We start from the raw sequence: 22,252 nt of genomic DNA on the forward strand, positions 1-22,252 counted from the left end.
TTTAGAGTCTGTCGTTGATGACATGTTTACCTGCCTCCTCCTGACCGCGGAGCTCACACCTGGTGGATGTTCACTAGCAGCCACAAACGTGGAGCATCTTGTGAAGTTATACTTTAGTAATGATTTCACAAATAAGGAAACACTTCCTTGTGTAGTCGGTAAAAACTGTTTCGTGTTGGGGATTTCCTTATGCAGAAATGAAACTACACAAGCTTTTGGCACATCATCATCATCTTCACATTGTCATAAAACATCAGGACCCTGAAAAGAAACTGAAGAAAGAACCACACTGACTCGGAGGAAGTTGTGTCTTTCGTGTTTTTCGCTCTTCTGATAGGCTACAACCTTGCAGAATAATAATTTACATAAAATAGCCTAATTTAAATTGATTTACGAATTTATTCTCTTAAATTTACAAGGTTAACGTAATGAATTTATGACTTTATTCTCGTACATTTACGGATTTAATCCATAGACTGTAAATATTACGGTTTCACCTCGAGATTGTTTTTCTTTAACGTGGCCCTAATCCTCCGTCGTAGGACCATTTGTCTCCTTCCTGTTTGTCTCTGCTCTCCTCGCTCCCTCTTACCTTTGGATGTTGTGATAATTCCTCCCTTTATTTTCTTCTGCCCTCAGGCTGCAGTGAGCGTGTTTGGACAGCAGGTGGTGCTGTTCGACAGCTCACCATTTCATCACACATCAACATTTACTTTTTTATTTATTTAATGTCAGAAAATCCTTCATGTTTTATTGTTTTCATTTTAAATCATTACTTGAAGAGAAACGTAACTTTATTCTTACACCTGAACGCTCTCGTCTCTGTCTTCACCAAACTGGCAAAAGTTTAAAAAAAAAGTAATAATTCTATTAAAAAAAAAATGTTTTAGAATTCTATAAATTCATAATTTTTATTTCATATTTCTGACGTTGGAAGCTGGATTAGTTTTACATTTTACAATCCTCATGTTGTAAAAAAAATGTTTTCACTTGGATTTAAACTCTCAGATATGCTTCAAACAGTTTCTCACTCGTCTCTGATAAGAAACTCAATCTGACACTTTAGTGAACAACTGGTCGCTCTATGGATATCATGATCTGAAAATATTTAGCAATAAAATTATAATATCTGAAATCTCAGTCAAGCTGCTCATTTTAAGTCAGGGTTGGTAATTTTCTCCACTTTTTCAGATTTTGATTGACATTTTTTTTAGGTCCTGACAGAAATTAATAATTCATGTTCTCTGAAAAAGGAACAAAGAAAATCCGTCATCTGTATCCGTTGTAAGCATGTAAAAACTTCCACCAATGTCTGCCACGAGGTACCAATCTGATGAACCAATCACACGCCTCCCTGTCTCCCTGCTCGCTCTCTACTTCTTGAGTGCTTTAGCCCACACTCAAAGCATGAGCTGAGCTCCGCTTCTGGAGCAGCAGCGCTCGTGCATGTAAGTGAGGGGGCGTGGCTTTTGAAGGAGCACAGAGGGGAAGGGGTGGTGGGCGTAGGCAGATCACTGAGGAAATGCTACTTTTAAAATCATTTTAGTTTTAGAAAATGACCAACCCTGCCTTTAAAGGTCACATATTCTGTAGAATCCACTTCTCCATGTTTCTCTAACACTAACACGTGTCTCTAGTCTGTCTACAAACCCCCCCAATGATGAGAAAAGTCCATCCTCTCTGTCTTTTGCCTGCTCCACTTTTCAGAAAATGTGTGCTCAAACAGGCCGTTTGGCGATTTTCCCTTCATGACATCACAAAGGGCAGTAACCCCTCCCCCAGGTGGGTGACACTCCCACAGCTAGTTGTTTGTTCTGCCCTCTGAGTCTGCCTTCTCACCGTAAACAATAGGACATGGGGCGAGAATGCCCGAGACACCCAAGCCCTTCCAGGGAGGGGGCGTGGTCAGACACAGCTCATTTACATATTTAAAGGTACAGACACAGAAACAGCCTGTTCTGAGCATGGCTGAAATAGAGGGGCTTATAGACATGATCAAATACAGGATCAGAGTGAATTTAGAACAAGAAACTTCACACACGTTTTGAGGAGCTCTGAGACTTATTTAAAGAGGAGGAGGAGAATAAAGAGGTCACACACAGGTGGGTGGTACTAAAGCCAGCAGTCGGTTTATTTGGTTGGTTCGCGTCGTCCTGTGAGATGTTCATCAGCTACATAGAAAACCCCGTGTGCACCCTCACCGTGAGTCATGCACAACATTGCACAGAAAATCAAGTCAAAGCCGAGTGTCAACATATAAAAATAAAGATATTATTTACATCAGAGAACACAAAAAACCCTCAACACAGAGAAACAAGAGAGAGAGCACACAGGAAGTGACGCACCTGATGTTCTTCTTCTCTGCTTTAAATACACGCAGTCTGTTTGGGAGGACACGGTTCAGCCGGAGAAGATAAATATCTGTACACGCCCTCACCCACCTCGCACATCAGAGAGCTTTACAAACGTCTTAACTTTTATCATGCTGCACCAAACCTCTGTACAAAAACGGCTGAACAAAGACAAACGACGAGGACTGCATGTTGTTCTTTGAGATGCCACTTGGACGTCGACATCGTCCAAACATCGTCCAGTAATACACAGAACAGCCTCTGGTGCGGGCGCAGTATTCTCTCAAACGATGGAAACGTTCTGGAGCTCTCAGGACGGTTTCTGGAGCGCATCTGAAACCTCATATTTATTTTTATCTGCCCATGTCCCTCTGGGGCCTCCGTACCCGTACAGTCCATTTCACACATCTCCTCCCCTGACCTCTGACACTCGCTGACGTGGCAGAAACGTGGCTGACAGGTTTTTAAAAATACGTTTCAAAGTCCTCCTGGTTATCGTTATGAAATCATCCGTCAAGAGTTCTGTTCAGTCAGAGTAAAAAAAGTGGAGACATGTCGGCTGTTTCTGACGACATCCAGGGAACGTCTGAACCATGAAGTGACGGGATGCTACCGTGACGACCAGGCGAAAAAGTTGTGCTCATCAAAGTCCTTAAGTACTGTTCATGAGGCGACAGGAAGCGGCCGCATAACCTGCAACAGAAGACGAAGGTTATTCTCCTGAGAGGATCGCTCAGTATATATTTTTATCAGTGAGCATGTAAGAAGTGAAAACAGCCTTTAGTTTCATAGTGAACATATTAAACCTGCACTACTTCTAATGGCCAGCAGGCTGTGCCCTCAGGAGCGCTAGGACGAAGCGCTGAGAATAAAGCGCTGCACGTCTCTATGACAACGGTCTTGCATGGCTGCATGAAAAAAGGCGGAGCGCTCAGAAAACAGATTTGGGTGCTGCACCTTTTCTCCAAGTGAGATAGAAGTCTGTTGATTTATTAATGAGTTTATGTTAGCTAAAGTTTCTGGTTTGGGATATGATGTTAAATTAGATTCAGACTCAAAGGGACAATTTAAATCGATTTGACAAAAATATATACTACAATAATCTTTTTTAACCAGCAGAGGGCGGCTTCTCTAGGTTCGACATCAGTAGCTGAAGAAGAAGAAGAGGAGTACAGACATTAGAGTGTGTGTGTAACGGGTGGAGAGGACGTACCTGTGAGGCAGTGATCCCGTGTGCGTCCTTCAGCTGCAGGCAGGGCGAGGGGAGAGGGGGAGGGGGGGAGTGGCAGGTTGACGGTCGGAGGAGTCAGGTGAGACAGGTGGAGGAGGACGAGGAGGCTCAGGTGATCACTTGAGGCAAGGGCTGAGCGCGGTGGGAGCGGGGGGGTAAACCAGAGCCACGTTGACCCGCTCGGAGCCATTCTTCGGACAGACGATCTCCGTCAGACCATCGGGCCGTGGCTGGCTCAGCAGCTCACCTGAAACACAAACAGGAAGTTCAGCCTGTTAGAACTTTAGCGTCAAATGTCTCGCTTTATAGAAACAGTCCGGGTGAAACACACCTGGATCATCAGGTGACTGAGCCTGACGCTCTGAGATCAAATTCACAGGACAAAGACAGCTCACTGCAGAGTTAAGGATTACATTAAGGACGTTACATGTTTCCCCCACTAGAGGGCAGTAAGTCCACACTGTGACTGTTTCAGAGCAGATCAGAGAGAGAACCAGGAGGGGGCACTGTAAAGTTCAGAAAAAGAGACAAACAGTACTCCTGAGTCTGTCAATGAAGAGGATGAAGAGAATCTTTGCTTTGTCTGTTTGTTTGGAGGTGGGAGGGTCCGGTGTTTCTCCTGTGAGTCTTAACTGAGGACACAAACATCACGTCCACGCCGCGGGACGTTTCCTGTTCGAAGATTAAACATGGGACACATTCACATCAATTCCTGCTTCCTCTCAGCACAGGAAACAGAACCACCCCCCCCGTCACTAACAGAGCAACAAAACAGATTCATGATTTAATCCTGATCCTCAGACGGCTGCTCTCCAGGATTTAAACACATCCCAAATCGAGGAGAAGTCATCAGAAAGATGAAAGCGATCACCTGCACACCACTCGAGTTGTACAAAGACATTGTTCAATGTTACCAATCTTCAGTCAACACTTTTCCCTCGGGGAGGTCGGGAAACCTCGCTCTTCTCCAGCTCGTAGTCATCACTGCACGAACATGTTTGTGACATTTAGACAGTTTGCAGACGTTGTTCTCGCTCTCTGATTGGTTAGTGTGAAGAAGAAACAGAGATGATATTGCTTCATCACATCGACCTTAATACCAGGAACGCTCAAATCTCTTGTTTTCAGGACATCAACAATAATACTGAGATCAGCAGAGAGTGATCTGGATTTATCTCACACACACACACACACACACACACCAGACTGTCAGATTTGGGCCGGGGGGGGGGGGTCTCCTTAGGTGAGACATCCTGTTGTCATGACAACATTAACCATGAGCATGTGACTTCAGACATGGTTACAGTGTGATCATCCTCTCAGCGTAATGGATCTCTGAGTTATCGATCAGCAAGAAGAGGAGTGTTAGCGCTGTGCTAAGCTAACGAGATCAGAGGCAGGTTAGCATGTGATGGAGTGAAACCTCAGCAGCATTAGAGTCATTAGCTCCCTCACTCAGCCTCTCTCTCTCTCTCTCTCTCTCTCTCTCTGTGCTGTCTGCTGCACTCAAAGCATTAAGATTATTGATCCAGAAACGTTTCCTCTCAGAGTCTGAGAGGAAGATAGGGAGAGAGAGGGGGGGAGAGAGAGAGAGGGGGCGGGGAGGGGGATGGGAAGAGGGAGGGAGAGAGAGGGGCAAAGAGAGAGAGAGAGAGGGGGGGGTGACATTCAGGAGAGGAGCCACAGATCAGCCGCTGATCGCTCGGCCATCTATTAGGATTCATGCACAACATGTACGTGCATGAAACATAAGCAGCTTTCTGCCCACAGCTGTGTGTGTGTGTGTGTGTGTGTGTGTGTGTGTGTGTGTGTGTGTGTAGGGCTGTTATTTCTTAATCTAAAATCAAACTATCAAACAATCAAAGGCTATTGATAACATGCCTCTGAAGTTTGATTTTTTGCACCATTACAATACTTACAGGCAACTAGTCATCATATCTTCCGCTCCATGGAACACAAGTTAATGCTCAGTAGTACACAAATATGGTTCTTTAATGTATTTGCATTGTACTAAAATGCGTTCATTTTCAATGGGCATAAATGCGGCTGAAACAGGTGCATCCCAAATTTTTCAACATTAACATTTTAATATAACATTACAGTCATTATGGCCTTCAGAAAAATATTTTTTTGGGGGAGGTGGGGTAGTGCACTATAGGCCCCTGTGGCGCGGCCTAAGCTTTTGTCCTTAATGGCATTTTTCCCCTTACATTACTTTTACTTTTATACTTTAAGTAGTTTTGAAACCAGTACTTTTACACTTTTACTTGAGTAAAAAGCTTGAGTTGATACTTCAACTTCTACAGAAGTCTTTTTAAACCCTAGTATCTACTTCTACCTGAGTAATGAATGTGAATACTTTTGACACCTCTGGTCGCTACAAACCTGCAACTCTCCACGCTGGCTCCGACGCACAGATCCAACGTCTGACGCTCTAATCCCAATGTTGCCAATGTTTTTGTGCAATTTAGACAGTGTGCATGAGTCTGTCTGCAATTTCTGGTAATTAAAAATAACTAATTTTGGGTGTCTGGTTCTTCTAATTTTGTTGCCGTGGTAACAAACAGGTATGGATATCATCTGATTTTAAACTCTGGTATCACATATGTAGAGACACAGTCTGCATGCTGTGCTACACGATGACCTGTTTCTGCTTCATCTGAGCGTCAGTGTTACTGTCTCTTTAAAGGAGATCAAAGTAAAAACATGGGCTGTGTCCAAAATCACTCCCTATCCACTATATAGTGCACTATATAGTGGACACGCCATTTTGTAGTGCTGTCCGAATTCTGAGTGAGCATGGTCATACCCTATATAGTCCACTCAATGTATCCCACAATGCATTTTGAAAAGTAGTGCATGAGCGATGGTCACTATGCGAGCAATACATACCATCATGCATTGCGGTTCAAAAGATTTTTACGAGCGGAGAGTGGCGTTGACTTAATGCAGCCCTGACTTCTGTCTGCAGGTGTTGCCTTACACGCTGCATTTAGCCACACCTGTCAGCACCTGATCTGAGTTTAAACTCTGAACAGATAAAAATACAGTGAGATGTCCCAGCTGTTCACCTCGTCCGTTGTCAGCTCGACAATGTGACAGGTTTTATTTTGAAAAGCGTTCAGACATCTTTAGAAGAGGTCAAACTGTCGTCTAATCCAGTTTAAGATTTCACTCAGACTTGATTTATGAGAAAATGAAATATCTGAGCAGCACTGTGGCTGTAACAGTCAACGTGTGTTTTCATCTTTATTATTCGTACATTTCAGGAGACCAACCCGACATTTCCACAGAGCCCGTGCTCGCTGCGATTCGTCAGCACTATGCCCGCTCCGTCCTACCATGAGCAATGATGACCATGATCAAAAGAGAACTACAAGATCACATGAGAACTACAAGGTCACAGGAGAACTACAAAATCACAGGAGAACTACAAGATCACAAGAGAACTACAAACTCACAGGAGAACTACAAGATCATAAGAGATTTTAAAGTTTCTCAGGTACGCTGTACAGAAACATATTCGTGTGCAGGAGGAGTTTGGATGAATTTATAAAAACTGAACAAACTTCATCCCGAAATATCATTCTTTTTATAAAAACAGATCTTAGAGATTCTGACCCGACGTCAGACCGCAGCAACACATCGACGCCTCCTGCTGTTAGAGGTCAGACATGTTTTTCATTAGAGGAACAGCTGGTGCTCAAACATCCAGCTGTGTGTCCTGAATTAGGTCAAAGTCTGATTCCTCCTCCTGTGACTCCTCCTCCTGTGACTCCTCCTCCTCCTCCTCTAACACAGTAACCTACAATAACCTGACACACACACACACACACACACAGGCAGGAATGTGCTGCCTCCCTCTCCTCCCCCTTTCCTCCCTCCTCACACAGGTAGCGGAGTCATTACATTCCTGCTCCCCTCGCCACGTTTCTCCTCTCTCTCGCTCTCTCCTCCCCCCTTCCCTCGCCCTCTCTCCCTCCTCCTCCTTTGAAATATTTCCTCCCTCACCCTTACAGGAAGAAGTCTCGAGGAGGTCTTGTGTTCTACAGGAAACTCTCTGTGGGAGTGTCCAGGGTCAGCGCTTCGTTCAGTAACAGTTTCCTAAAGTCAAACATCCGACCTCACTTCCTGTTCCCTGAGAGTGAGCTGACGAGGAGGGGGGGTGAAGACCTCCTGCAGGTTCTTGGCCGTTTAAAAGAAGACGCATAAAAACAAACCGTGGTCGTGTTCTGAGATTATAAAGAAATCAGAAGTCCTCCTGATGAACTCTCTGTGGTCAGAATGAAAGTGAAGGTTGATTTTTATGATCATGTATGTGCTGTCGCCCGTTTCCTGTCTCATTAAAGTGTAAACGTGTTCCTCACTCTGGACTTCAGATCTTCATCACCAACGTTTAATGTTTCTGTGCAATTCTTACAGTGTGCAGGAGTTTCCCGGCTATTTGTCTAAGACATCAATTCTGTTGCCGTGGTAACTGTGTCGATTTTAAGTTCACGGAGACGCAGCGTAAAGACTCGGAGGTTCTGATTTGAGAGGAACAAAGAAAGATGAAATTAGAGTGAATAAACACTCTTCATGTTCGGCTGCATCGCTCGTCATCCTGCAGACATTCCGTGTTTAAATATTTACAACAGTCAGAAATAGAAAACTGTCACTGTGCAGAAACCTGCAGGACACACGGGGACACACACGGACACGTGCACACACGGACACGTGCACACACGGACACGGACATGGACACGCACCAAAACATGCACAAAACATAATATGCGAGCTTATGTGACAGAATCAGCTCTAATCTGTAAAACCTGCTGATCCCATGATGCACTGGGGCACACTCAGTCAGGGGGCGTGGCTTATATAACAGGTGAACGCCCTCAAAGGTAATCCAGGTGATTCTTATCGGTTTCCATGGTTACACTGCAAACGGAGTCAGCGCTAAGCTAACAGCTAATCCTGCTAGTCTCTGCTGTAAACAAACAGGCTTCAGAAACAGCTGACTCACCGTCTCCATGGAAACACCATCATTCTGTGTGCATCCCCCAGAGCATCATGGGAGCTTAAAAACAGTTCACCACCAAGAATAAAGTAAAAGCAATAACTCCTGGAGCTCCGAGCGACCAATCAGTATGTTTCTGACTTTCATATTTACCGTGATGAAAACATGAAGACCCATTTTAGAGATCTGAGGGAACCGCCGTGTTTGATGTAACGAACGCCAGAGAGCCCGAGATACACAGAACGCCCACAGAGATGCGAGTGACAACAGAGGGTCACAACGTGTCTTAAAGAACCTAAAACCAAGGCAAAAAGAGACAATCAATGTGTCTCTAAAAAGTGTATTGAAAAAAGAAGCCAACAGCTGAAGTGTAAAATCCTGCAGTTCCTCGAGTGTCCACTAGAGGCTGGCTGCAGAAGCACAGGAAGTCACATACACACCCACTCTAAAAAGCCTGTTTTTACAGCAGAGATTAACATGTTTACAGCCTGGTTAAAAAAAAACAAATAGGTCTGATTAGCTCATGTCTCGATCGACACACACTGTACGGGGGGTGAATGTTTTGATGACTCATCAGTTTTGATTTGATGAAGGATAAGAGTTATTCACAATAAGGCGTGTAGCTGACATGATTGACAGGTGGGCGCGGTGTAACGGTTTGTCAGGAGGTTTAAAACCCGCCTCAGCTCCAGCTCTCAGTCTGTCGTTAGGTTGACTGAAAGTTAGACTGAGACAGCATTTCCAGCATGGAGACCGCCATCGATGGGACTCCAGCGCCCCCTGCAGGAACAGACGGGGGACGTCCCTCAGGCTTCATGCTTTAATATTTACAGTCTGAGGTCTCTTATCCTTTCTAACTGAATATTTATGGTGTTTGAGTGAGACCGGCTCTCTGGCTATATGTATAAGCGCTCTCAGCTGAACAAACGAGATCTGCTGGATAAGAAGAGGATCAGGGAAATGGAGCAAAATCAGCCCAAGACGACTCGACAACCCGGACTTCATCGGTGCAGAACACACAGGACCAGAGAGCAGTGTGTGAAGACACGCCACATTACACTGATCCACACACACACACACACTCTCGTCAGCAGCTGCACCCATGGGCGTAGTAGAGGGGGGAGCAGTGGGACTGACTACACAAGGTCCCTATGGAGGAAGGGGTCCTTACTATAGATACTAGAATATTCAACTTTAGGATTCATGCAACAGACATTGGCAATGTCTGGATTAATGCATCAGGCGTTGCATAAATATGATGTAGTAAAAATCAACAGTATGGATGTCTGTTTGTTGCCATGGTAACACTTGTTTAAGTCCTAAACCCAAAATATTTGGGACATTTGTTGGTTTTAATTCTTTTAAATCGCAGACAATTGGCAACGTTTTGATTTATGCATTGCATTAAACGTTTCTGTGTAATTTTTTCAGGTTGTGTTTACCTGCAGTTTGTGATGTCCTCCTTCTCCACCTGCCTGATACATGAATACGTGTGTTGTTATGGTCATATCTCAGGCTGTGGGGGAGGGGCCTAATGCGAGACCTGTTCATGGGCCCCAGAGATACTGGAGACGCTCCTGAATGTGACACACTGCGAGCAGGATCTTCAGGAATGCTTGGCCTACTTCCACCGCAGAGGAAACTCACCGAGAATAACTCAAGACTCACACACACACCCCAGATAGTGAGAGCTCTGATTCACACGGGGGGGGCTTTAGGAGTGAAGCTGTCAGACAGAATTATTTAACTTTGTCTAAAAATAGAAACAAAACTTTAATTTATTAAGAACTGCTCTGAACATCTGCTGCTGCTTCAGAGCTGCAGGATTCCCCTGAAAACTATGAGTGTGTGTGTGTGTGTGTGTGTCTCTGTGTTTTTTTTTTTATCTCTCTGTGTGTGTGCTGCAGCTGCTAACATCTGCTGTGTAATGAGAGAAACTGCTGAGCGTGGATCTGTCAATCACTGATTCTGTCTGAACTCAAATTGAAGTGAAGAAAAGGCGGCGTGGCGTCAGAGTTTACACTTTAACATGTTTGTTACCGCGACAACAAAAGTCCTTGACACCCAATTTTTGGGTAATTTGTTGTTTTTAAATTCATAAACATTGCAGCTAACTCCTGCACACTTAAATGCACAAAACCTTCAGCAACGTAGGATTCATGTCGGACATTGGCGGACGTTGGAAATGTTTGGATTTGTGCATTGGACATTGACAACATTGCACACGGCCTAAATTGCCCATAAATGTCGGCAAAGTTTTGGTTCTGAATAGCGAGAGCGAGGAGGGGATCGAATGCACCAAGAAGTTGCAAGCAGTCCCCGGCACACGGTCTGAATTGCACAAAAACATCGATAAATGTTGCTAATCTTTAGTCATGTATTTTTTATTTGTTTTTGTCTGTATTTGATTGGACAGCTGAAGAGATACAGGAAATGTTGGGAGGGGAGAGGGGCCAACCTGCAGCAAAGGGTAGAGGTCATATTCATAACCTCGATCACCGTGACGACGACCACAGCCTCCATACATGGGGCGCGTGACATAACAGCTAGGCCATCCGGTGCCCCTTCAGTCATATTTTTAACCAAACAGAGAGAGCACTGTCTCAAGTGCACGAGAGGGAGGGAAACCCTCGCTCCTCTCCAGCTAAGCTCCTCCCACTCATTGCACAAAAGTTGCCAACATGTTTGTGCAACAGTTCAGGAGTTTCCCTGCAGATGGATTCTTTCCTCTCCTCTACACCCGTCTACTTCACGATACCATAGATCATTGAGAAAAACATTAATAACAGAGGATGGCGTTTAAAACACGTCTTTTCTGAAAGTTCTGAAGTAACTGAAAACTTGGACAACCTTCCTGAAATGTCTAAAAACAAGCAGGTGAGGTGAACAGATGATCTTCATTTCTGAACCTTCAGACTGACACAAACCACACAGCCTCACTTCAAACCAGTCTGCTGTTTAAACCAGTCTGCTGTTTAAACCAGTCTGCTGTTTAAACCAGTCTGTTGTTTAAACCAGTCTGTTGTTTAAACCAGTCTGTTGTTTAAACCAGTCTGATGTTTAAACCAGTCTGCTGTTTAAACCAGTCTGATGTTTAAACCAGTCTGATGTTTAAACCAGTCTGCTGTTTAAACCAGTCTGATGTTTAAACCAGTCTGTTGTTTAAACCAGTCTATTGTTTAAACCAGTCTAATGTTTAAACCAGTCTGCTGTTTAAACCAGTCTGCTGTTTAAACCAGTCTGCTGTTTAAACCAGTCTGATGTTTAAACCAGTCTGCTGTTTAAACCAGTCTGCTGTTTAAACCAGTCTGCTGTTTAAACCAGTCTGCTGTTTAAACCAGTCTGTTGTTTAAACCAGTCTAATGTTTAAACCAGTCTGCTGTTTAAACCAGTCTGCTGTTTAAACCAGTCTGATGTTTAAACCAGTCTAATGTTTAAACCAGTCTGTAAGCAGCAGCCACACAGAGCCTCACCTTGAGAGGTGGCATGTTGCTTCAGGTTCAATTGAGGCATGAAATACGATCCGCTTTGAGTCATGAGTAAACATCAGCAGGACGCTCTGGCTGCTGTTCATCGATTCAAACAGAAACTTTCTGTCAGACATCCGAAACACAAAACTGCTCATCATCTGAACGCTGACGACAAACTGAGGGACGTTCTCACGGCTGAAGCTTGATCTTAGTTTGTCAGAAAGAGGGAAACGCCACCAAACTCAAACAACCACCAACAAACAACCACCAACAACAATCAGAGACAAGAATCAGTCTAATCGTTAACTCGCGTAGAACCCTAACTAACCCTAGAAGACAAAAGAAAAAAACATGCAGAACTCTGAACCAGAAGGAAAGACACTGGACTTAAAAAGGGAAAAAATGTTTTCTACTACACGCCTGAACCCTGGAAACACACACACACACACGCATGCACAAACACACACGTTTGCACACGGGCATACACAAAGATAGACAGCTGTGGACAAAAAGCCGCTTATGTTTCTGCTCCAGTTTGATTTCTTCTTATATAATTTCTATCTCTCTGTCCTCTAACAGGAATTTGACCTCTGAACGCTCCGTTAAGGTTTTTTGTTCTATAATATTTATGTGTTTACCAATCAGAAACATCATGTAAGAAAATGAAAAACACTTTGCAGTCTGTGACAGACAGCCTGCAGGGAGACAACACAACTCTGAGGAATAAAGGAAGGGGGTGGAGCCTTCTCCTGTGACATCACAGCTCAGGTGGAGTCAGTTAATCCTCCCCACAGTGTGTGTGTGTCACTGTGTATCACGTGTGAGATAATACAGCAGCTTATTGAGGTGATGTAACAGGACTGTCCTCTCGAAAGGATTACACGCACGCACACATCGATGCACGCACAGGTTTGGGTGGGACACTTTTTCCATACCAGTTGAAATACCTCTACATGGGGACCCACCTTTCCCATCTTCCTAATGAAACATTAAAAACACACACACGACCTGTCTGCAGGTAACGAGTTGTCCTGTCTTTAACGAGTCGTCCTGCCTTTAACGAGTCGTCCTGCCTTTAACGAGTCGTCCTGCCTTTAACGAGTCGTCCGTCTGTAAGGAGTCGTCCTGCCTTTAACGAGTCGTCCTGCCTGTAACGAGTCGTCTGTCTGTAACGAGTCCTGCTGTCTGTAAGGAGTCGTCCTGCCTGTAACGAGTCGTCTGTCTGTAACGAGTCGTCTGCCTGTAATGAGTCGTCCTGCCTTTAACAAGTCGTCCTGCCTGTAACGAGTCGTCTGTCTTTAACGAGTCGTCCTGCCTTTAACGAGTCGTCTGCCTGTAATGAGTTGTCTGTCTGTAACGAGTCGTCTGTCTGTAACGAGTCGTCCTGTCTTTAACGAGTCGTCTGTCTGTAACGAGTCGTCTGCCTGTAATGAGTCGTCCTGCCTGTAACGAGTCGTCCTGTCTTTAACGAGTCGTCTGTCTGTAACGAGTCGTCTGCCTGTAATGAGTCGTCTGCCTGTAACGAGTCGTCTGCCTGTAATGAGTCGTCCTGTTAAATATAAATGAAAACATGTCTGCAGCTGTAATATATATTTATCGCTCCATCATCTGTGTTCAACATAAATCATACCTGACATGTTCACACTGCTTCTGATGTTTAACCTGCAGGTAGATCTAATGTAAGCAGAGACAGGAGCCAGAATGGGCGGAGCCTGACACACCTGGGTAACAGGTAGGTCCACATCCTCCTCCTCCTCCTCCTCCTCTCTGCTCCTGTAGAGACTGCTGTAATCTGACTGATCCTGTAACAGGATTAAAGACTGCAGCAGGGAGGCCAACTGAGACAACAAGAGTGAAAGTACACAGCATACACACAACACATACACAAAAAACACACACACAGCAAACACACAGCACACACACACACACAAAGCTAATTCACACAGCACACACAGTACACATATCTTTATTAGCTAAATCATCCAGCCACAACCTATAACTTCGACCTGCAGCTACAACCTGCAGCCTACACCAACCACTAATGACACAGGTCTGAAATCACATCATCTCTACAGGCTGCTGAACACAGAGAGAAGAACAATCAGAGTCCAATCAGAAGAGATGGATCATATTTGAAAACTATCTTGAAGTTCAGGACGTCTCAGACAGAGATTTACTCGACCTTAAACATTGAACCAGCACTGAGCCTAAGTGTATTTCAGATCTAAGCTGACACAGACGTCTCTAAAGCTGGTTCCTCTCCCTCAGTCTCTCTGTCAGCCTGAAACATGAAAACAACCAACAAGGCAGAAGAAGATGCTGCAACACGGAGAGAAGTTTGTGTAAAACGTGCACGGAGAACAATCTGTGTTTAGTCTGCAGCTGTGTGTAGCCGAGCAGCCTGCAGACTAAAATATCATGTCCATAAAAGGCCTGAAGGACCTCCGAGCTCTGAAACAGGCTCCTGCTGTCTGCGATGAACTACAGTGAGCCGAGGTGATCAAAAAACAAACTCAGAAACACGGTGACAAAATAAGAGCAGAGAAGAAGAAACTAAAAGATTTATCAAAGAGAGAAATCCAAGCAGCTCCTTTGAGAGGAAGCATAATGTTTAAAGGAAAAGTACCAGGGAGCTTTAATGATTCCAGCTGCATCATGGGAAATGTAGTGTCACACCTCCACCTCTGAATCTGTATTTTTATATCTCCTAACAATCTGAATCTCATCCTCTGTAAAGCTTCATGTTTCTTTTGACGGATCGCTTGAACTTTAGAAGAAAAACGCATCTTACATCATTGAATCAATCATTGAAGTAAAAATCATTGTTGTCATGGAAACAGAATCATTGAAATCAAATGAAATCAAATGATCCCCGGCGACAACAACAGAAGACACACCCAGCATTCGGCCATTTCTTGTTTTTTAGTTTGAAGAATTTGCAGGGGAACTCCTGCACACTGTCTGAATTGCACAAACATATTGACAACTGCATCCATGAGATGTCGGACGAATCGGAAAAACAAGTTTCCGAGTTGGAAAATGTTCATGAACACTTGTTCTGACTTGTTCTGACTTGTTCTGACTTGTTCCCAAGTCAGAACAAGAAGTCTAAAACTCATGAAAGAATGAGGTGCTCGAGTCGACGTCATAATCGTCATCACATGGAGGCCAAAAGATGTTAAGATACTAACCCTTTATTAGAGGAGCACCTGAATGCAGCACATCTAACTATCACAAGCACCTGAACGCATCATATCTAACTGTCACAGGAGCACATGAACGCATCATATCTAACTGTCAGAGGACCACCTGAACACAGCATATCTAACTGTCAGAGAAGCACCTGAATGTAGCATATCTAACTGTCAGAGGAGCACCTGAATGCAGCATAACTAACTGTCAGAGGAGCACCTGAATGCAGCATATCTAACTGTCAGAGGAGCACCTAAACGCAGCATTAGACAGAGCGCTCTCTCTCTCTCTTTGTTGGTTAAGTTTCTGTTCGTTTTGATCCCAGCGAGCCGTTTTAAAACGAGTGGAATCAAAAAGTGTGAGAACAGAAACCTCTGGACTGAAGCGTCGTCTCTCTGAAGTCTCAGCGAGGACCTTCCTGCACGGCTGCCTGCAAACACAGTGTGATAAAAAGCTGTTTGCTTTATTCGCCCCCCAGAGAGAGAAAATCTGAAGCATTTCCTGTTGTGGTCGATCGCCCGAGCACAAAGCCCTCTCTCTCTCTGTTATCAGGATGCAGAAACGTCTCGAGCCATGAAATGATTCCCGAAACATCAGCACTGTGATCTCACTCAGAGTCAGGCGCAGGTCAGTCTGCATCACGTCATCATCTTTACCATCATTGAAGATGTTCGACTGCAGCAGCACATCAGAGGCTCAGCGTTTATTTCTTCATACTTGATTTAATGTAATGATTTTTAATCGTCCTCCACCTTTACAGGAACACACACGTTGAAGAAAACAAATGCTGAATCTTCAGTTTGTGTGATTTAAACACGCCCAATCTGATAAAATCATGTCCATGGAGAAGCTGCACAGATTGAGACTGAACAGAGAGAACAGAGACGCCTCAGAGACCAGAGCGAGGTGAAGAAATGTGACGGAAACAGTCGAGACATTCAGGAGAAATCAGCTGACTGTCAGGAGGAGAGAACATAAAAACATCATCTGATGATTTGGCATTTTAAATCTTGGTTCTCTCTCATAATAACCCTCATTTTCTTTCCCTCCCTGAGAGCCTCACACTCAGCATGATCTCATGTCCACGTCTCTCAGATCCTCACTTTTTATATCCTGACACTCGAGTGTCTTCAAACGATGACATCTTTATTATTTGAAACAAAGCTGTGAAGAAAAACTGAAGATCTTCGGTCTAATTTTTAACCAGAAGAGAGAGAGAGAGAGAGCGCCGTCCAAGGATCGTCTCCAGCTCCTCGCTCCTGTCCAAAAGTTGTTGACCTGTTTGTGCCATGAGTCTGGCTGCTCTTGATGACACGGAGACGTGTCGCCATGCGCTCATCTGTGGGGAGTGGGAGAGCAGGGAGCACCGGTGGAGCGGGGCGACCAAATAAAATAAGTTGGAAGAAATGGATTCAACTTAACGTAGAGTAAAGCCTCCTACTCGATGGGATTGGCTGTGTCAGCTAAAAGTGACACTAACGAGGTCTGAGACTCTTCAGCGACACGTCTCGCAGCAGCAGCAGAGGATCAGAGGTTATATCAGAGTGTATTTCTCCACTGAGGTGACAGCTGCAGTTTGAACATGAAAAACTCTCTCTGAGGAGTGACTGTCATCTGAGTCTACCCTACACCTTCAGCGAAAACAGGTCGGGTTGCCACGACGACCCCATCATCAGCTGATGTCACAGCAGAGAGGATTATCATCTGGGTAACGTCTGCCCCTCCCCCGCTTTACTCAGAGCCGACTTCTGACAGACGCAGAAGAAGAATCGTCGTCTGAGACTTTTTGACGACGACTTTAAAGAAACGGAAAAAACAACTTTACTGCGAGCGAACAACGCGCTCCACCTGAAGCTTCCTCATGTTCGCCCAGCATCATTTGTTACCGATATTAAACATGTTGGATTATTAGTACAGTCGGTGTATTTCTGTGCTGAGGTGACGGCTGCAGTTTGAACATGAAAAACTATCTGAGGAGTGACCGTCACACTGACGACCTTTAAAACACAAACACACAAACAACATCCTGAACCGCTTATTTCTGACTTTCTGTACGACTATAAGAGGCATCAACGTAAAAGAGTTTAAATGTTCTTAAGTCCTTAAGTGGAGAAATAAATCTCTCTAAATGTCTGAAAGCAGAGATGTGATGAATAAAGGACAGATTCATCATCAGGTATCTGCAGACGTTACGCTCAGATATGTTGCTCTTGTAGAAGTTTTAAAGCTGTGAGACGATAACAAACCGTTTGATGAAGACACAAACGAACTGATTGAAATCTTCAGGTGGTGAAACTTTTCACTTGATTGAAGGTTAAAGAGCTGATGATGTTTTCAGAACATTTGAGTAATCTTAAAAGGTCACATGACAGTGAGTAACTAAAGCAGGATAAAGGTTAGAGAGATGTGATCACCTGCTGACTATCCCCCTTGCTCCCTATCCCTCTTCCTGCATCTTATCCCATCTCTCCCCCTATCCATTTCCAAGCCCAGCGTAGTCTAGGCCTGTGAAGGCTGTTTCGTCATGAGCCGGGGATCCGGCCGAAAATTTCTGTCTTTTAATAAGGCAGTTTTTTCTTACCACTTTTGCTGCTTTGCTAAAATGCTCATGATGGTCTTTGTAATATAGCAATAAGTAAGGTCTTTTACCTGCTTTTTGTAACATAACAATAAGTAAGGTCTTTTCTCTGCTTTTTGTAACATAACAACCTGCTCGAGAGTGTCTCGAGATAACACTTGTTATGAGTTGACGCTATACAAATAAAAATTGATTGATTGCTGACCTGACTCAGTGTTAGACGTGCTGTGTGGTGCTCAGATGTGTGTTTACCTGGGAAGGCGTGTGGGCTGCTCGAGCCTCTCTTCAGGCACTTTGAACACAGGATCTGTACGGAGTAGTGCAGGCCAGGCCACTCCTGCAGCAGCACGTTCAACTCCTCCACCAGCGGCGTCACGGCCTGCCACGCCGTCCAGATGTTGGGCAGGGAGGCGTGGCTGGCGATGGACAGAGTCTCTGCGTCCAGCTTCCCTTTGGCGGGCTCGTGGCTGACCACCACGGGGACTTTGCCCCTGTAGGCGAGGATCTGGTGCCTGCCGTCCGAGCGCTGCACCACCTGACTGTTGATCTGCACACTGAAGCGTGTGAACAGATCGGGAGGAAACAGGAAGGGGAAGCTGTACTGGATGTGCAGCTGCTCCACAGACAGGAAGTGACACACAGGTAGAGGACCCCCCCCCAGCGAGGCCTCCGCCCGGGGCTCCTCACTGCTTACGTAGCTGGGGAACTTGTACCAGGCGGTGGCCCCGTTGAGGGGGCGGCTGCGGGGCTTGTTGATGCAGTAACAGATCCCCATCTTCTCCAGCAGCTCCATGACGAGCTGCAGGTCCTGCTGCGTCTCGATCAGAGGACGCAGCAGAAGGCGGATCACGTTGGAGGGCAGGAGGCCGTGCTGCAGGAAACCCTCCACGTGATGCTGAAGGTGGGTCACCCTGAGGTTCTCCCCCTTCTCGTCCTCTATCGCCAGACTCACCCTCCCCTTGTCCCCCCTCTCCCCCTCCGAGAGCAGCCGGTCCAGCAGCGTGGACTCGTCCCGCTGGAAGAACACGTTGAGGATTGCGATGAATCGTGGAAGGTTGTGGAAAACATACTCCTTCAGGGTCGGGCTGTCCTCAAAGTACAGCAGCTTCCCGCTCTCGTGCAAGTAAGACAGGGCGCTCTGCAGCCTGTCCTCGGTCAGCCCCGCCTGCAGGCCTAGACGAGCCGAGTCCCACCACGACAGCCACAGCGCTTTGGGCTTAACGTGCAGCTCCTCCAGTGTCTGCCAGGACTTTGGCAGCACGCGGTGCAGGTTGGGGAAGATGTCCCTGTGGTCGGCCACAGACATGAGCTTCTCTCTCAGCCTCTGGATGTTCCTCTGGGAGGGGGTGCAGCTGACGCTCAGCACAGGAGACAGGATCTGTAGCCGCCGGTTCAGCATGAACTGCAGCTGGTTCTTCCTGCGCCTCAGGTTTCTGTCAGAGACGCCATAGAAGAGGACGTGGGGGCTTGAGGAGCGCACGCTGAAGCCCTGCTCCAGAGCCCGGTCCACCTGCAGAGCCAGGCTCCTCAGAGTCTGGACATCCCTGTCCTCCTGCAGCCCAATCCGTCTGTGGATGTCCAGAGTCTTCTCCTCCAGCTCCTCCTCCCCGCACAGGTCGGCGTGCGTGCCGACCAAACACACCACGGCGTGCGGCACTTTGGCGCCGAGAAGGTGCAGGAAGTACCCAACGTGGGCGTAAAAGTTTTTGGGCGAGTACGTTTTTAGATTCACAACGAGGACATAGAGAGCACCGGGTGACAGGAAGAAGGGTTTGATGAGGTCGTAGTTTTGCTTCCCTGACAAATCGTAAACTATAAAAGTGAGACGGCGCTCTGCGTCCGCCACCCAGTGCGTCACCTCGATCCCTCCGTTCACCTGGAGTCCTTTGGCATTCTGCTGCGTGCTCACCATGCTCTGTCTCAGGCAGGTTTTCCCCGCGTTCTTGGCCCCCATCAGGACCAGCTTGAGCCGCGGCTTGACAGCGAGCTGCGAGTGGGCAAGCTCCTTCTGATAGGCTGCGATGTACGGGATCCCCTTCATACACACCTCGTACGGGGGCTGGATCAGAGGGTTGTCCTTCACCTTCCAGATGTTCACCTTGGACAGCTTTCCAAAGTTATCGGGGAGGATGGCGATCTGATTACCCTGTAAGACGAGCTCCTCCAGCTTCTCCAGCTCCACGATGGAGTCAGGCAGGTACGTGATGTGGTTGTTATCCAGCCACAGGTTGGCCAGCTTCAGCAGCTGACCGATCTCCTCAGGAATGTGAGTCAGTTTGTTCCTGCTCAGGTACAGCTCCTCCAGACCGCTGATGCTGAGAAGCACCTGGGGGAAGTTCTCAAACTGGTTGGAGGATAGGTTGATCATCTTGAGTCTCTGCAGGCGGCTGAAGGCAACAGGCAGCAGAGTCAGACTGTTCCCGTCCAGCATCAGACTCTCCAGGTGAGTCAGCTGACAGAAAGAGTCAGGTAACACGGTCATGTGCAGACTGCTGAGCCACAGGATTTTAACCGACTGCAGCTTCATGATGTCTGCCGGTAACACCTCAAACTTGTTGCCGGAGCAGTCCAGCTCCTCCAGCTCGCCGAGGCCCAGGATCTCAGGGGGAAACTGGTTCAGCTTGTTGTGATCTGCGTCCAGAGTCCGAAGCCTGCCGAGGCTGGAGAAAGACCTCGGGAGATCTCGGAGGTCGTTGAAGCTGATGTCGAGCTCCTCCAGAAGCTGCAGCGCTCCGATCTGAGGCGGCAGATACTGGATCTTGTTGTGGCTGATGCACAGCTTCTTCAGCGCCTTCAGCTGCCCCACGCCCTCAGAGAAGCTCCGCAGACAGTTGTGGCTAATGTCGAGCTCCACAAGCTGCCCCAGCTCGAACACCACCCGAGGAACAGCTGAGAACTTGTTCCTGCGTAGAACCAGGATGCGCAGGTTGTTCAGGGAGGATCCCAGCCCATCTGGCAGCTCCTGGAGGGAGTTGTTTCCCAGGTTGAGTACCTCGATGTCGGACACGTCCTCCGGCAGGATGATCTGGTTGTCTTTGGAGCAGAGGGTGAGCTGGCGCAGGTTGCTCCGCAGCTTCCTGGAGCGGAGGGCGGCATCCCTCCACAACCTGGCCGTCTTCAGATTGTTCTCCTTGTCCTCCATGGCGGAGCCCCCCTCCTCCTCCTCCTCCTCCTGCTCCTTGTTTTCATGGAGAGTTTTCATGGAGACGGAGCGGGCAGCATGGTGGACGATGTCCTTCACAAATCAGCGTGCTCCTCAAAAACAAACCCTCCAAGAGAGGGGAGACAAAGGACGCCTTCTGTCGAAGAAGAATCGGGCGTTTCGACGGCAGCAGGAGGAGCGTGTGTGTCCGCGGAGGCATCCTTTTCTCCTGCGCCACCCCGCACACAATGAACACCGACCACCGCGTTACACACCCGGGGCTGCTCCCCGCTCAGAGCTCCGGAGCTGCGGGTTAACTCTCTGCCTCACAGCAGCCTCATTGCTCCAGCACACCGGCCTCTGCAGATATATCCCGGGATAAACGCCCGTGTTTGAGAGCCTCCCGAGCCGCCGAGCCTCTTCCTGAGAGCGGGGAGTGGAAGTGAGGCAGAGCGGCTTTCACTGCGTCAGATCTACGAGCCTTCCTCCTCCTCCCTTTCTCCTCCCTCCTGCTGTGTGAGGAGGGGGAGGAGGAGGAGGAGTGAAAGTAGCCTACTTTTGATTGTTTTTATATATATATATATATATATATATATATATATATATATATATATATATATGCTACAACTAGCAAATAAACACACATAGGCTATGTTAAAAAAAAAAACCGATTTATGTTTGAAAGAATAATTCTCAGACTGAAAATAAAAAAAATATTAAAGCAGCTTCACAGGTCACAGAGGGTTCATGTGATCAAAAATAAATACTTAAAATAAATCAATAGTTTCCATAAGATGATTTACAACATAAACAGTCTGAATTGACTGAATATTATTTGTTGTTGGTTTGATTCTGAAGCCCCATAAACATGAACAGAGTCAGGACTCTGGCTCCACCTACAGGCCGTGAGGTGCAAATACATTTCATTCAAATAACCCAATACATACAGGCCCGTTTGAAAGGACTCTGAGTCAGCACAGTTTAAAAGTCATATCCTCCTCCTCTTCAACCAGTTTAAATAAGTCTCAGAGCTCCTCAAAACATGTGTGTGAAGTTTCTTGTTCTAAATTCACTCTGATCCTGTATTTGATCATGTCTATAAACCCCTCTATTTCAGCCATGCTCAGAACAGGCTGTTTCTGTGTCTGTACCTTTAAATATGTAAATGAGCTGTGTCTGACCACACTCCCTCTCTGGAAGGGCTTTGGGTGTCTCAGGATTTCTCTCTCCATGTCCTATTGTTTACAGTGAGAAGGCAGACTCAGAGGGCAGAACAAACACCTAGC

General features: G+C 46.3%; 1 protein-coding gene across 1 annotated transcript; it reads right to left on the reverse strand.

Moving 5' to 3' along the window:
• Positions 1–2,105: 2,105 nt before the first annotated feature.
• On the reverse strand, positions 2,106–21,443 carry mfhas1 (multifunctional ROCO family signaling regulator 1). Its single transcript, XM_020636968.3, has 3 exons — positions 18,077–21,443; positions 3,565–3,829; positions 2,106–3,044 (listed from the first exon to the last, which is right to left on the reverse strand). Exons 1-2 carry the CDS (start codon positions 21,024–21,026, stop codon positions 3,699–3,701), a joined length of 3,081 nt encoding a protein of 1,026 aa, XP_020492624.2. The 5' UTR covers positions 21,027–21,443; the 3' UTR covers positions 2,106–3,044; positions 3,565–3,698.
• Between the last annotated feature and the right edge of the window lie 809 nt (positions 21,444–22,252).

The sequence above is a fragment of the Labrus bergylta genome, chromosome 17 (assembly GCF_963930695.1).
Source record: "Labrus bergylta chromosome 17, fLabBer1.1, whole genome shotgun sequence".
Lineage (NCBI taxonomy): Eukaryota > Metazoa > Chordata > Actinopteri > Labriformes > Labridae > Labrus > Labrus bergylta.